This window comes from Schistocerca serialis, chromosome 2 (assembly GCF_023864345.2).
Source record: "Schistocerca serialis cubense isolate TAMUIC-IGC-003099 chromosome 2, iqSchSeri2.2, whole genome shotgun sequence".
NCBI lineage: Eukaryota > Metazoa > Arthropoda > Insecta > Orthoptera > Acrididae > Schistocerca > Schistocerca serialis.
In genome coordinates this window covers 42174959-42189678 of record NC_064639.1, presented here as the reverse complement: position 1 = coordinate 42189678, position 14720 = coordinate 42174959, and the positions used below count along the sequence as shown (strand labels likewise).

At 40.7% G+C, this 14720-nt stretch overlaps 1 protein-coding gene across 1 annotated transcript in view; it reads right to left on the bottom strand.

The window, feature by feature from the left end:
* The window catches only part of LOC126455427 (PDF receptor-like), a 433889-nt gene that overhangs the window by 123792 nt on the left and 295377 nt on the right, over nucleotides 1-14720 (bottom strand). The window contains exon 4 of the mRNA XM_050091177.1: nucleotides 7458-7561. Within this exon, the coding sequence (XP_049947134.1) occupies nucleotides 7458-7561 (104 nt within the window). The remainder of the gene's footprint in view (nucleotides 1-7457; nucleotides 7562-14720) is intronic.

Genomic DNA, 14720 nt, shown 5'->3' with positions numbered 1-14720 from the left:
AAACCGGATGGCAGTTATAAGAGTTGAGGGGCATTAAAGGGAAGCAGTGGTTTGAAGGGAGTGAGACAGGGTTGCAGCCTCTCCCCAATGATATTCAATCTGTATATTGAGCAAGCAGTAAAGGAAACAAAAGAAAAATTCGGAGTAGGTGTTAAAATCCATGGAGAAGCTATAAAAACTTTGAGGTTCGCCGATGACGTTGTAATTCTGTCAGAGACAGCAAAGGACTTGGAAGAGCAGTTGAACGGAATGGACAGTGTCTTGCAAGGAGGACATAAGATGAACATCAACAATCGCAAAACGAGGAGAATGGAATGTAGTCGAATTAAATCGGGTGATGTTGAGGGAATTAGATCAGGAAATGAGACACTTCAAGTAGTAAATGAGTTTTACTATTTGGAGAGCGAAATAACTGATTACTTTCGAAGTAGAGAGGATATGAAATGTGGACTGGCAATGGCAATGAAAGCGTTTCTGAAGAAGAGAAATTTGTTAATATCGAGTATAGATGTAAGTGTCATGAAGTCTATCCTGAAAGGATCTGCATGGAGTGTAGCCATGTATGGAACTGAAACGTGGACGATAAGTAGTTTAGACAAGAAGTGAATAGAAGCTTTCGAAATGTGGTGCTACAGATGAATGCTGAAGATTAGATGGGTAGATCACATAACTAATGAGTAAGTATTGAATAGAATTGTGGAGAAGAGGAGTTTGTGGCACAACTTGACAACAAGAAGGGACTGGTTGGTAGGGCATGTTCTGAGGCATTAAGGGATCACATATTTATCATTGGAGGGCAGCGTGGAGAGTAAAAATCGTAGAAGGAGACCAAGAGATGAATACACTACGCAGATTCAGAAGGATGTAGGTTGCAGTAAGTACTGGGAGATGAAGAAGCTTGCACAGGATAGAGTAGCATGGAGAGCTTCATGAAACCAGTCTCAGGATGAAGATGACAACAACAACATGGCTCATTAGGGCTGCGACTGGTAAACTGTTTTAAATCCACGCAGTAAGATCAAGGTTACTGTGAATAATTTTAAAATATTTTAAATAATATATTATATGCTTGAATTTCACGATTAATACAGAATTCATTCATCCTAAAACCACTTTCACATTTTATTCTGTAATGTATCATTGATCTCATTTTAGCTTTTGCATATACCTTGTTAGGAATGATGTATAAAACCTATCAAAGCCAGTCTCTTACATAGGCCTAAGTATGCTTGATTCAGTAATACTGAACATATTATTGTTTTCACTTCCATGTACGAAACTGCAGAATCTTTTGATAATGTAACTGTTCATAGCTCTTCTGGAAGCTATCTAGCAAAGTGTACTTGATGACTCCGGATGGACGTTTTTGGCAACCTCATAGATGGATTAACTGAGAAGTTGAACCCCATCTCCCTCATGAGTCTCATTCTACTACCATTGCTTGTAACACGAGAGACATCAATATTATTTATAAATTTAGTAACTTTATTTGATAATATCGTCAAGGCTTCAAGGTTCCAGATTTTGTTCGGGTATTCTCTGAAGTCTTCTGTTTCTTCAGTATCGAATGCAGGACAAGCAATCACAGTTCAGTTTTTTTTTAATTTCTGGTATTTTGTGGGGCTATTGATTTATTGTGCAGGGTGTGTAGGCCTAGCTCATTGTTCTAATATAGTACTGGTGATCAAAGTAATGGGAATGTTGTTGTTATCGGTTGGTTTTGGCGTTGTATGTGGGAGTGGCCCTATATAAGTTTTGACTGGATATTTTGGTTTTACTATCTTACAGAGCTACACGAAAATGAGAAATAGCTCTGATTTTCATTACAGAAGTGGCCCTTGGGTCAGCAGTTCTGTATGAAGACAAAGATAAATTATGAGCTATTAGGCATCACATGTTTCCTTAACTGTAAAAGGTGTTGAGGAATTGAAGATATTTTAGACTGTCAGAACGCCTACCGATAAGAAAGGTGAAAATGAAAAAAAAATGAAAATTATGATGCCTAACTGAGGCCTGGGTGGTCGGCCGACACCATATCCTTGTACAATTTGAGATAGTGTAAAATTCATTATGATATTTCTTAGAGCAACTGGCAAATAGTGTTTTTTTTTCATTTGAGGAATTGAGGTCATAAACGGGACTTCACATAATTTTTGGGGGTACGTGAAATTTCACACAATTTCGTGTCTGTTGGGTCTGAAATGGGACTTGTTGAGTGATTTTTTTTCTGCTGAACCCAGTCCTGAAATTTGGTTTGGTGCACTAAAGAAATTTAAGTGTGTTGCAGCACTGTAGCAGGACGCAATAAACACCTGTGAGATTTGAAAATGGTTTCTACGACGGGATTGGCGGACGAGTCCGTTATATATGAACTTAGAAGGAAGAAGCGACACATTGAATAGTGGAAGATAAGTGTTGTTAAACAAAAGAAGATCATGGATTTGGAGCACACCAACTGGAAAGGAAATATTGCTCCTAAAAGGGAAACAGGTGCAGATGGCAGGTAACTAGTCATACAATGTTCATTGTATCTATTCTCTGTACATAATATACTGGCAGAAAAAAATCGCAGCACCAAAAAATAATGTCGTGTAAAGACATTTCGGGAATACATTTGTGAAGGTAAGCAGCTAACATTGTAAGATCACATGCGACAATAACTGCGAGAGAAGCCATTGCAAATTTGAAAATCTGGTACAATAATAATCGGTGTAGTAGTCACATTGTTAATGCTCAGTCTGCAAGAGATGATCGAAGAAACTGCTGTGTAAAAAGAAGTCAACAGGTACGAATGACTGCACGCTGGGGCCTATTTTATTGTGCCAGAGAGGATTCTTCCAGTACGCCGATCAGGTGCATGAACCTGGATTAATGTAAACTGAAACTGGTAGCAGAAGTAAAATAAAACTAGAAATTTAGACGATTGAAGGTGCTGTAATTGGACATTTACTTCTCTCATGTTACAAGCCGGAACGCCAAAAAGGACAAGGATATTGGCTTCCATTATATTACCTAGTTTGACATATATTGTCTAATTATTAATGTTTATACAATTAACATACAATAGGAGAGTGTATGAAGAAGTCAAAACAATTAAAATTAGTACTGTGCTTGAAAATATAGTATTTTTTTAGTTGCACGATATTTATCGTAATATGTATGTTGTTAAAATTAAAGAAGGGATGTGTCAGTCATTTTATGTTACCATTTTCTAATATTTGCCTTTATTCTATGGTTAAAGATTTCTTGATGAGCATGTGGGAGTAACTATAGGGTTTGGGAACAATAGTATTCGTAACTATACAGTTTTTTCAATATGTCTCAAAACTAATATTGAGTGACATTCCCACTTTTGATCTCAACAACTCAGTTAAGGAAGTGATCATTTCATTTCATTTATTCAACAAGTCTCATTACAATGATTGTAATACTACATGTTTATATAACAAGATGCATAAAGAAGAAGTCTAACTGTAATAGTATGGATGTGTTCACCTTAGAAAACTTCTGTATGATTGATGTAAGGTTTCAAGGTAGAGCATGATAAAAAGTATACTAATAGCTATATTCATAACAGTAAACTTCTGTATCACGGATAAAAGTTTTCCAGGTATAACATCACTGTTTTCTAACTTTTGGCAACATAAATATTCATGTGCTGGCAAACGTTGCTAAACTGCAAAATTTGTGAAATTCATTCATGTATAGCTTTACTAAAACTGGTTTATCGACGAGCTAGCTAACTCCCTTTTCTGTAATACTCTTCCTCGGGGCATCTCCTTCTATACTAAGTTCGCGACACACCCATAGCAGATGATCCACTATTTGATCACCCCCTACGCACCTACAAGCAGCATTTGGGGTTAGCCTGAACGGTGGTAGTAAGACATTAATTTTCCGTGACCAGTTAATATGGTTGTAAGATTAGGTGACCACAATAACTTTATGGAAAGACAATACTGAACAATCGGATAATTCTTTTGCGTTCGCCCCTTTTGTAGTTTCAGCCCACTGTGTTTCTTAATTTTCCTTCAGAGTGAATCTTAACTTTCTTCTGATCACAGACGAAGGGATTCTGTTGTAGCTTTCTGTTGCGTTTTCTCGAGATGCTTGTTTGACAAGCCTGTCCACCAGTTCATTCCCAGGAGTTATTACCTGTGCTTTCGTCCATTCGAACTTAATATGCCGTTTCCTCTGACGCTATTCCCTAATCTTGTTTCTGATCTTTCCTATGAACAATTTATGGTTCTTCGAATTTTTAACGAATCTAGAGTAATTCGACTGTCCATGTGTATTACACCTGCCATTTCAACATTTTATCTCTCGTAAGTTCGGTAGTTTCTCTAAGGCTCGCAATATCACTAACTTATGTTGGTTGATGGTGCACACATTCTTAGTGTGTACTGCAACTGATGGGGACATGTGCCATTAATGATCATTACGACTCCCGAACCTCTCCTGCTCTCTGAATAATTGCCACCTGTGTAAACCTCTCTGTAGGATATTTTTTAAGTACGTAATTTTCTTCTGAAGTTACTGTAGTTGCCCGATGTGGCGATGGGGCCACTGTTTGTAATCTCAAGGGGTGTCCATGGAATGGGCCATGTGTTTAGTTTTTTTTTTAAATTTTATATTAAATAGCTATTGTCTGGAGTTTAATAATTACTGGTTTCAGTCCTGTTATAATGCACAGCGCTTCAGTAGACGTCGTTCTGTGCGTACTTGCATAGGCGTACTGCGGAGCAACGCCGGACGGAACACGAGATGTGCTTACGCCTACGCTATCCAGAAAAATTAGCCGTGGCAGAACACGCCTTAAAAAATGGACACCGAATTCTATTCGACGAACCATCTGTCGTTATGAGGACGAAGACATTTTGGGATAGCGTCATAAAGGAAGCTACTGAAATAATAACCTCTGAAAACGCTTTCAACAAGGACGGCGGTTTGCAGCTCAGGACAACCTGGCAGGTTGAAATGGGCGCGACGGACGCGAGATGGAAACATTACCTTATATGGCGAGGAAGAGAGCACTGGTGACGTCACAACCAGCAGTGCGGCTATATAACGACGCGGCCACGGCGACACAGCAGTCAGTCTTACGACTTGATAATGACTGGGGAGACCTCGGTTGAAGGCTCGTGGGATTTTAATCACCTGACTCGGCTGGAAGCCCGAGAAAATTTTATTAATTTATATCGCAACGAAACCATGCATTCATACACACATGTTTACGTTCGTTGCTGGTCGAAGATCCTTTTAAAGCAGTCATCAAAGTGGCAATCGAGAATAACGTTCCTTTTCAATACACAACTAATTATGCATGAGAAGGAAAAATCAGTTCAGGTTGGAAATTAGTGTGGGAAAAATTTTCTATTCTCACCCCTTGTACAATACGCCTAATTTCATCCTTTTGCTGTGAGAATGAACGAACAACGCAAACAGAAAGTCGATTGCGGCTAAAATTCCTTTATCGAATTAGGTACAACTACGTCAGTTCAAAGACTGAAGACAGTCCTGGTAACGCCCTGCGCCATTCGTCAGGAAAGGTTCTCACGCGGAATTTCTCGAGGCCTGGCCTGCAGAATCTTTCCCTGATGATTACATGTCCATGTGTATATGAGGGTCAAGTTTGTGAAAATCCTGAAGGTACAACCAGCTGGAATTTTCTCACGGCTTATCTGTGTATAACTAGGGTGGAGTCTGAGTGAGCGTATTTTCGACACATAGTGGTAGGGGACTGTAGATAATTTCAAGGGCATTTCTCTATTATTTATAAGTCATGTGCGCGTAAGCGCCATTGTACTCTTTGAAATTATAAGCCAGCAGTGTCGTCAGAGATGCTGTGTGGCCTGGAGGCTTGCTTGGACCATCTCTGCTTTGCAAGCTGCACGGGAGGTTATGCGCACTGTTAACGGTGAGATGAGGTTACACAGTCGTCGGCAGGGGTGTGTAGTGATTAGCATTACGGCATAGGCCGAGTGGTACGGTTGCAGTTATCTTCTCGGGAAGTGAGACACGTTTATTTACTGATTAGTTATTTGAGATGAGGAAAGATATTTAAGCATTTTGAGAACAACATTTTACTATGGTTATATAGACGAATAATAGAAGAGGATTTAATTAATTTTCAAATGAACCCACCACCCACCACTTGATTGTATTCTTGTTTATTTAATTGCGTCCCAGGTTGCGGCCTTTTAGGCCAGTTTCAAGTGACTGAGTGTACGTCGTTAACACATACTGTAGAACATCAAGCTGAAAACTGGCCATAAATTAAGAAAAAATATTGGCTGGACGCGAAACGCCAGATGTGAAATCACCATCTTGTAAAAAGATATTCTTTTACGAGATGGTGATATTACAACTGGAATTTCGTGAGGAGACAATATTTTTGTTAATTTGTGGCCACTTTTGAGCTTGACCTCCTGAAATATATGTTAATGTGTTCATTTAAATTCATTGCATGAGCCTTGCGCAGCAACATCAAAAATTGTTCACGGATTTTATTGAGGTAAATGATTTTAGAGTTTGTCCTTTATTGCGGCGGCTTGTAATTACGCATTCTTGATTCAGACATCCAGAGACTTGAGTATAGGAAAAGATAAAAAGCCATGCATAATTTTCCATCAGAATTTGAGGATACGAATTACTGTTCAATATTAAATGTTAATTTTTAAGAGATACATTTTTTAAAACGTCTCATTTGGTGTTTGAAATACTTACGTTTTTCCACTCAAGAATAATAACTTTTTGTGTATTAGTTTTTTTTTCTTTTTTTCACCGGGCGTGTCTCAGTAGTTAGTTGTAGCTCAGCAAATAGAGAGACGAGAGCAAGGAAACAGGTAACCGAAAATTAAATTGTGAAAAAAGGGGAACATTGTTTTTTTCCAGGGCCAGTTTATCACTTTCAAAATTTAATGATTCAGAGTGTTGGTTTCAGACAGTATTCTTGCCATTATGAATGCTTAAATAGATAGGAAACTAGATAGGCTATTTCTAGTTACCTTCTCGCAGTCAGATTTTGCAACACATTCTCGCAGTCGAATTTTTGTATTTAGAGTTTACGAATTCGTATGTTGAAACTACATGTAAGCTTATAATAACTTTCAACATACAACAGTCATTTTCTGCCGGCAAAGAAAACATTTAATAAACAACGACAATCATATTAATTTTATTATGATAACTTTCGATAGACACGAATCTTTTTCCTCGAAGGTTATGTACCTCTAATGCAAGAGACGTCTAAAACGCGCAGGCTCATAGTTCCAGATTCTCCCAAGAACTTGGATGCTGAGTGTTATAAACCCCCCCCCCCCCCCCTTTCAAGACACACAAACATACACACATGCACGAGTGCATGCGCGAGACCCAATACATGCAGTGATCGTTACGTCCAGCAGTTAATGCAAAAGTTAGTGGTTAAACGCTTTCCACATTTGATCAGGACTCACCTGAAACGACAAAAGATGGCTAGGGAGAGGAGGAGCGCCGCCAGAGAGACGCTGAAGCCGACGATCTCCAGCGTGCGCGTCCGCTCCGCGATCTCCAGTTTCACCTGTCGACACAGTGGCGTCAAACTGGATTACTGCTGATAGTTTGGAGTACACAGTCCTCATGAAAGATCTGTAAACGTGACGGAAAACCATTACGGCATGGATTGTAGTCCGTGGAAGTAATCAAGAATTAAATGTCTGCCTTTTTCGTATAGCACAATTAATTTGTATCTAATCTGATTACTAAAACTTCCCGGTTCCATTTCCAATGTCTTGAACATCTTTGATAATGCGACCACACTGCTAACTTAACAAACGTGGAAATGCAATACAGAACATGTAATGTACGCTGGGAGATGTCGTACGAAATTTAAAGACTCAGACCATTTACTTTTATCGCTGGTTGTATGAAGAAGGCATATCTGTGAAACCCCTAAAATGAAGAAAAATGTTCACGGGCAGGTCTTAACAGAAAATCTATCAAAACGTTTACTCTGGAGGTTCAGAATGCAACATTATTAATCTAGCAAGTGTCAAAATTTCAATGGAGTGTACATAGCGCTTGGATATGCACCTAATTAGAATGTCAGCCTGACTGAAAACAGGAAGTTGAGATATTTCCATATATATTGCGCAAATAAGGTAATACTGTACAGAGAGTCTTTTATTGAGAAATCTCAAACATAATTGTTTGCGAGGCTATTGTGTTGCGCCTCGTCCAAACAGAACAGGGGTCTACCACCATTTTTCAGAGTTCCACAGCAGCAGGATCTTGGCCTACTGGCAGTTTGGTTCATCATTCAGTGATACTGCTGCTACGACCCTACGGCTGCCACTCAGGCACAGAAGTGACGGGTTCAGAATGGCCATACTGATAGAGTCTGAACAATTACACGTGACTAGCGCCAGGGCGGACAGAGATACATTTTCTGCACGGCCGCTCAGAAACACATAGCCACATCACGTACAAAAAAATGGTTCAAATGGCTCTGAGCACTACGCGACTTAACTTCTGAGGTCATCAGTCGCCTAGAACTTAGAGCTAATTAAACCTAACTAACCTAAGGACATCACACACATCCATGCCCCTGCGACCGTAGCGGGGTTCCAGACTGTAGCTCCTAGAACCGCACGGCCACTCCGGCCGGCCACATCACGCACATTCAGTTAGGAAATAGGCTCTTTTGCAGCAAGACCTGTATGCACACCGGCGTATATCGGAAAGACAGATTATACGCCATGTGAGGGAGAGTTTTCATTGCAAGTGGCGACAATATTTTCTCTATTGACGTCGAAATTGAGTGTGCCAGTGAAGTTATGCGGTCATGCGTAGCAGGTCTAGACGAAACCGATGTTATTGTTGAATGTTTCAACCGACCACCCGTTTCCACTGTAACAGTTCTAGAGTCATTAAAAGAAAGTACACCATCAGTATCGCGCAAATACCCGTATCATGCAATACTAGCTGGAGCCGACTTTTACCTACAGAGTACAGACTGGGGCGTCTATGGATTCATTGCAGGGGTACAGGCAGATGGTCCTGCAAAGTAGTTTTGAACACGATTTTCGAAAACTGTCTAGAGCAGCTAATTCGGCAGCCCACACGTATTGGAAAAGACAGATAAGCAGATGTTAGCATTTCACATAGACAACGAATCGGCATCATGAAGTTTCTATGGTGATGGGCGTGGAGGAACTGTGGGCAAGGTTTAAGCAGGCTGTAGATCGTGCACTGGAGAAGTATGTCGATTAAGAACTGAAAAGACCAACTGTCGTTTAACAAGTAACTTCGGAAAAAAAACTGAAGGAGCAGAGGCTGTTGCACTCTCAGTTAAAAAGAGAGCGCACAAATGGTTACAAGCAAATGTTAGTAGAGGGTCGTGGGTCTGTGAAAATATCTACGTATGGAGAACACCCCAACTACAGCTCTCATATCTTAGCAAGATATCTGGCCGACAACCTGAGAAAATTCTGGTGCTACGTAAAATCGTTAAGCGGGTCTAAGGTTTCCATTTAGCCACTCGTTTACCAGTCTGACGTGGCAGTAGAAGATGGCAAAACGGAAAGTTGTAAATTTCACTTTTAAGAAACGCAGGAGAATCGTTCAAACATAGCATTGTTTGACAATCGCGCAGAGTCCCGTATGGATGACATGATGATACGCATCCATGGAGTAGAGAAAGACGTGAAAGAGTTGCAAAAACGGAAGTCGCCAGGTCCGGATGGAATCCCAATTCCCTTTTACAAAGAATACTCTACGGCATTGGTCCCTTAGTTAACTTTCACTTATAGCGAATCTCTCGCTTACTGTAAAGCCGCAAGAGACTGGAAAAAAAGGGCAGATGGGTCCTGTATGTAAGAAAGGTAAAAGAAGGGACTCGCAAAATTACTGACCATTATCCTTAATATATTCTAGAACATATTCTGAGTCTAATAAGACTCTTTGGGACCGAAAAGCTTATCTACACGGATCAGCAATGTTTTAAATGCATCTCTCGTGAGAAACTCAGCTTGCCGTTTTTTCACATGATATACTGAAAACCATGGATGAAGGACAACAGGCACATTCCATATTTCTAGATTTACGAAAAGCCTTTGACATGGTGCCCCACTGCAGACTTCAACGAGGTTACGAGCATATGAAATGGTTTCCCAGGTATGAACACCTCTTGAGGAACAGAACCCAGTATTTTGTCCTCGACGGCGGGTGTTCATCAGAGACAAGGGTATCATCACGTGTGGCCCAGGGAAGTGTGACGCGACCATTGTTGTTTCCTGTAGACATACATGGTCTGGCGGACAGGGTAGGCAACAGTCTGGGATTGTTTGCTGGTGATGCTGTGGCATATGGGAAGGTGTCGAATGTGAGTGACGGTAGGAGCACACAAGATGACAAAAATCAATTTGGTGTAATGAATGGCAGCTAGCTCTAAATTTAATAAAAATGCGGATGAGTGGGAAAAACAACCCGTAATGTTCAGATACAGTAAGATTAGTGCCCTTCTTGACACAGTCACGTCGTTTAAATATCGAGTTGTAACATTAGAAACCGATACTTAATGGAACGAGAATGTGAGGTTTGTGATAGGGAAGGCGAATGGTCGTCATCGGTTTACTGCGATAATTTTAGGAAAGTGTGATTCATCTGTACGGAGACCACATGCAGGAGGCTAGTCCGATTTATTCGTAAGTACTGCTGGAGTGTTTGGGATCCGCACAAGGTCGAATTAACGGAAGACATCGAAGCAATGCAGATGTGCGTTGCTGGATTTGTTACCGTTAGGTTCGAACAACACACAAATCCTTGCAGAGATGCTTCGAGAACTCGAATGGGAATTCTAGGAGGGAAGGCGACTTTCTTAACAGGGAACACTGTTGAGAAAACTTAGAGAAGCGGGATTTGAAGCTGACTGCGTAACGACTCTCCTGCCGCCAACATACACTTCGAGTAAGGACCACGAAGGTAAGATACGAGAAGTGAGAGCCCGAACGTAGTCGTTTTCCCTCGCCCTATTTGCGAGTGTAACGGGACAGAAAACGACTAGTAGTGGTCCAGCGTACCCTCCGCCACGCGCCGTACTGTGGCTTATGCAGTACGAATATAGATGTAGACACAGATGTAGATGTAGGCAGTACGCCGACTTCTGGGGCACCACGGACTGTGAGAAGGCTACCACTGCTGCGACTTCTTTGGACGTGGAGGCAGTGGTTGGTGCTGCGACAGGAAAGCGCCCAACAGCACTGCACACACATAGTTATCACGACGTCGTCTCTTCAGGTGAGCTCTGGTTCTGCGTACTGCACTAGTACGGACGTAAACAAACGTGGGGGCTTTTAGGGGAACGAAGGTTGCCAGTATGTAAAATAACTCAGACTACAATTGTTACCGGGCGTTTAAAATGGCAAGTAGCATCATGTAAATAGAAAACAAAAACTACTGTAGATAACTGTCTGAAGAAGTCCAGAGAAACTGGTGGTGAGGAATGTAATCTTCCTGACGCATATAAGGGGGCTTGAATACCTCTTGTGAGTATTTCTTTTTTTGCTTAAATTTGCTCTAAGTGGTATATTAGCAATCGTACAAGGTAATGTCAGAACAAATAAAGACAGGTAACAAGGTTACAGAACTAAATAAAGCTTAAATTAAAAAATTAAAAAAAAAATACCACAAAAACTTAAAAATTAAAAAAAATTATACGATTGCCAATTTAAGTTTAATATAAGTAGTAATATTTTGATCCCAGCGTCGACACGTCGGGCAAGCGCTAGGTGAATAATAGACAATAAGTCAAGAACAGCTGTCCTTTCTAGAACGGTGTACTTTCATTATTGCTGAGTATAAGCCGCTTCTGTTTAGTGTCACCTCTTCCAGTCCTGTGTGTCCCATATTCACATCTCAGAAGTCTAGTGATGTCATCATTACTTATTACGTAAAATATGAAAACCAATTTGTCTTTAATTAGCCGAATATTGTTAAAGACTATAATTACGGATTCATTTTTTTCATATTTTCTCATAATTACGAAATTAGCTCGATGGATTAATCTATTTTACAAGGCCCACGTCCTGCATTGTTTTGACGATAGCGTTCTAACTCACACTTCATTAAACAACGCTCGGTGTGCGGTGAATGGTGTGTGATCAACTGCGGTGACCCGAACGGGCAGAGGCGTGAGGGAAGGCGTCGTTGTCGGTTGTGTGTACATCAATAATTTTTAATGGAAATGAATTCCCATGCTTCTTGACAGAGCGTATGGGAACGATGCGGGAGGCCCGCACCGTCGTACTAGGGAAGGTCCTAATGTAGGTGGTTTGCCGTTGCCTTCCTACGACCGTAATGGGGATGCATGATGATGATGAAGACACCACAACAACACCCAGTCATCTGGAAGCAGGTGAAAATCACTGACCCCACCGGGAATCGAGCCCGGGACACCGTGTTCGGGAAGTGAAAACACTACCGCGAGGCCACGAGCAGCGGACACGATTTTTTTAGGAGTAAATCAATTAAAACTTAGACTCAACGATTTGGTATTGTTGTTTCGGTATGTAGCTACAGTGCCTGCGTTGCTTACTTGCATTTAAGTTTCATATTTTATCATTTTTAGATGTATGCTGTTATTAATTTTTTTGTACTTAGGGGACCTCCGACTCGACGAACACTGGATCAAAATATTACTACCTGTATTAAATTTAAATGGGTAATACATATTCTTTTTTGCCATTTAGAGGACTTTTGTGCCAGTGTTCATTTAAATTTTTGAATTTAAGTCTTTTCAAACATTATATTGCACTAGTAGACACGGTACGATCGTCACTCTATCGCCACATTCACACAAATACACTCCGGCACAAAATGCGAAATTGGGACGCGAGATCTTGCCTCGATGAAATCTGCGTATCTAAAAAATAGACGTATTTTCATTAATGTTACTACAGTTGCCAGATTTTGGCAATGCGACATCGCATGTGCAGTTTTGACTTTAAACCGGAAATTATTATTCTGACTTTATTCATCTTTTGTAAATGAACGTGATTAATTCAGTTTAGTAGGCAACTTCGGGTGATCGACCGCAAGCAGATCATTGTTTTTAATTTCCTAGAGTACGTTTTTGGCTGAATTAGTGTACTGTTCCCAGGTTAAGCATAATCAATAATAATTTTCTGATGCTAAAGTGATATTTTCGCAGATTTCGTTCATGACTGCAGCAACAACGGACCTGTTGTCATTTCTTATTAATGTCTCCATTGTACAGGAAAATCAAATATATAAATATATTAGTAAATCTCTGATGGAACATGCTGATTTTCTTTTGTTAAGTTGAAGATAAATATATGTCGTGTGTACGTATAGTAGTAAGTTTAAGATTTATGTACTTTAAGTTAAAGATAAATACACTTAAGAGCCGAAGAAACTGGTTCACCTGCATAATATCCTGTGGCGTCCCCCCGAGTACGCAGAAGTGCTGCAACACGACGTGGCATGGACTCTAATAATGTCTGAAGTAGTGCTGGAGGGAGCTGACGCCATGAATCCTGCAGGGCTGTCCATGAATCCTTCAGAGTACGGGGGGTGGGCGGAGGGGGGGGGGGGGTGGAGATCTCTTCTGAACGGCACATTGCAAGGCATCCCACAAATGCTCAATAATGTTCATTCTGTGGAGTGTGGTGACCAGTCACTCAGAAGAGTGTTCCTGGACCAACTCTGTTTTGGATGTGTCGGGCGCCGCTTTGTCCTGCTGGAATTGCCCAAGTCCGTCGGAATGCACAGTGGACATGAATGGGTGCAGTCGAGGCTTAAGACTTCATGTCGTCCAGTCATCATTGGTACACGAGAGAGCTTTCGTCTCCAAAAGAACATATCGATGACATTTCGTTGAATGGTTCACACGTCCAGCATTGAAATCTGCAGCAATTTGCGGAAGGTTTGCATTTCTGTTACAGTGAACGATTCTCCTTAATCGTCGTTGAGCCTGTTCTTGCAGGATCTTTTTCTAGCGACAGGATGTCGGAGATTTACCGGATTCCTGATATTCACGGTACTCTCGTGAAGTGGTCTTACGGGAAAATCCCGACTTCATCGCTATCTCGGAGATGCTGTGTCCCATCGTTCGTCTGCTGACTATAATACCACGTTCAAAATCACTTAAATCTTGATAACCTGACATTATAGCAGCGGTAACCGATCTGACAGCTGCGACACACTTTAGTCTTATATAGACGTATTTTGCGTGTTTACATAGCTCTGTATTTGAGTATGCATGCCTATACCAGTTTCTTTGCCGCTACAGTGTATTCGTATAGTAACAAGTTTAAAATTTTTGTACGTTAATATTATAGTGTATAGGACTTGTTGAAGATAATAATTATGTAGTGCTGCCTAGTTCTCTTTAGATGATACTTATAATCACTGCAAAGCATTAAAATGGATCTTCGGCGACAGTAGAAAAACTCAAAGTGAAGCAAGAAAGAGCAAATCAACACAGCTGAGAAGAATACTCCTGAAAGATACCAGTTCCTGATTTCACAAGTTATTCTAAGCGTTGGAATGCGCAGTCAAGGAAATTCACAAGACAGCGTCACTTGGACACAGATGCGGCGGCTAAGACTTTCCCGAGCTCAAAAGAAACTACTTTTTAACGTAGTTTACGTCATACAAAAAATGCCCTATCTACCAGTGTTTCAATATATAATGAAACTAAAGATAAACGTTCCTCCAGG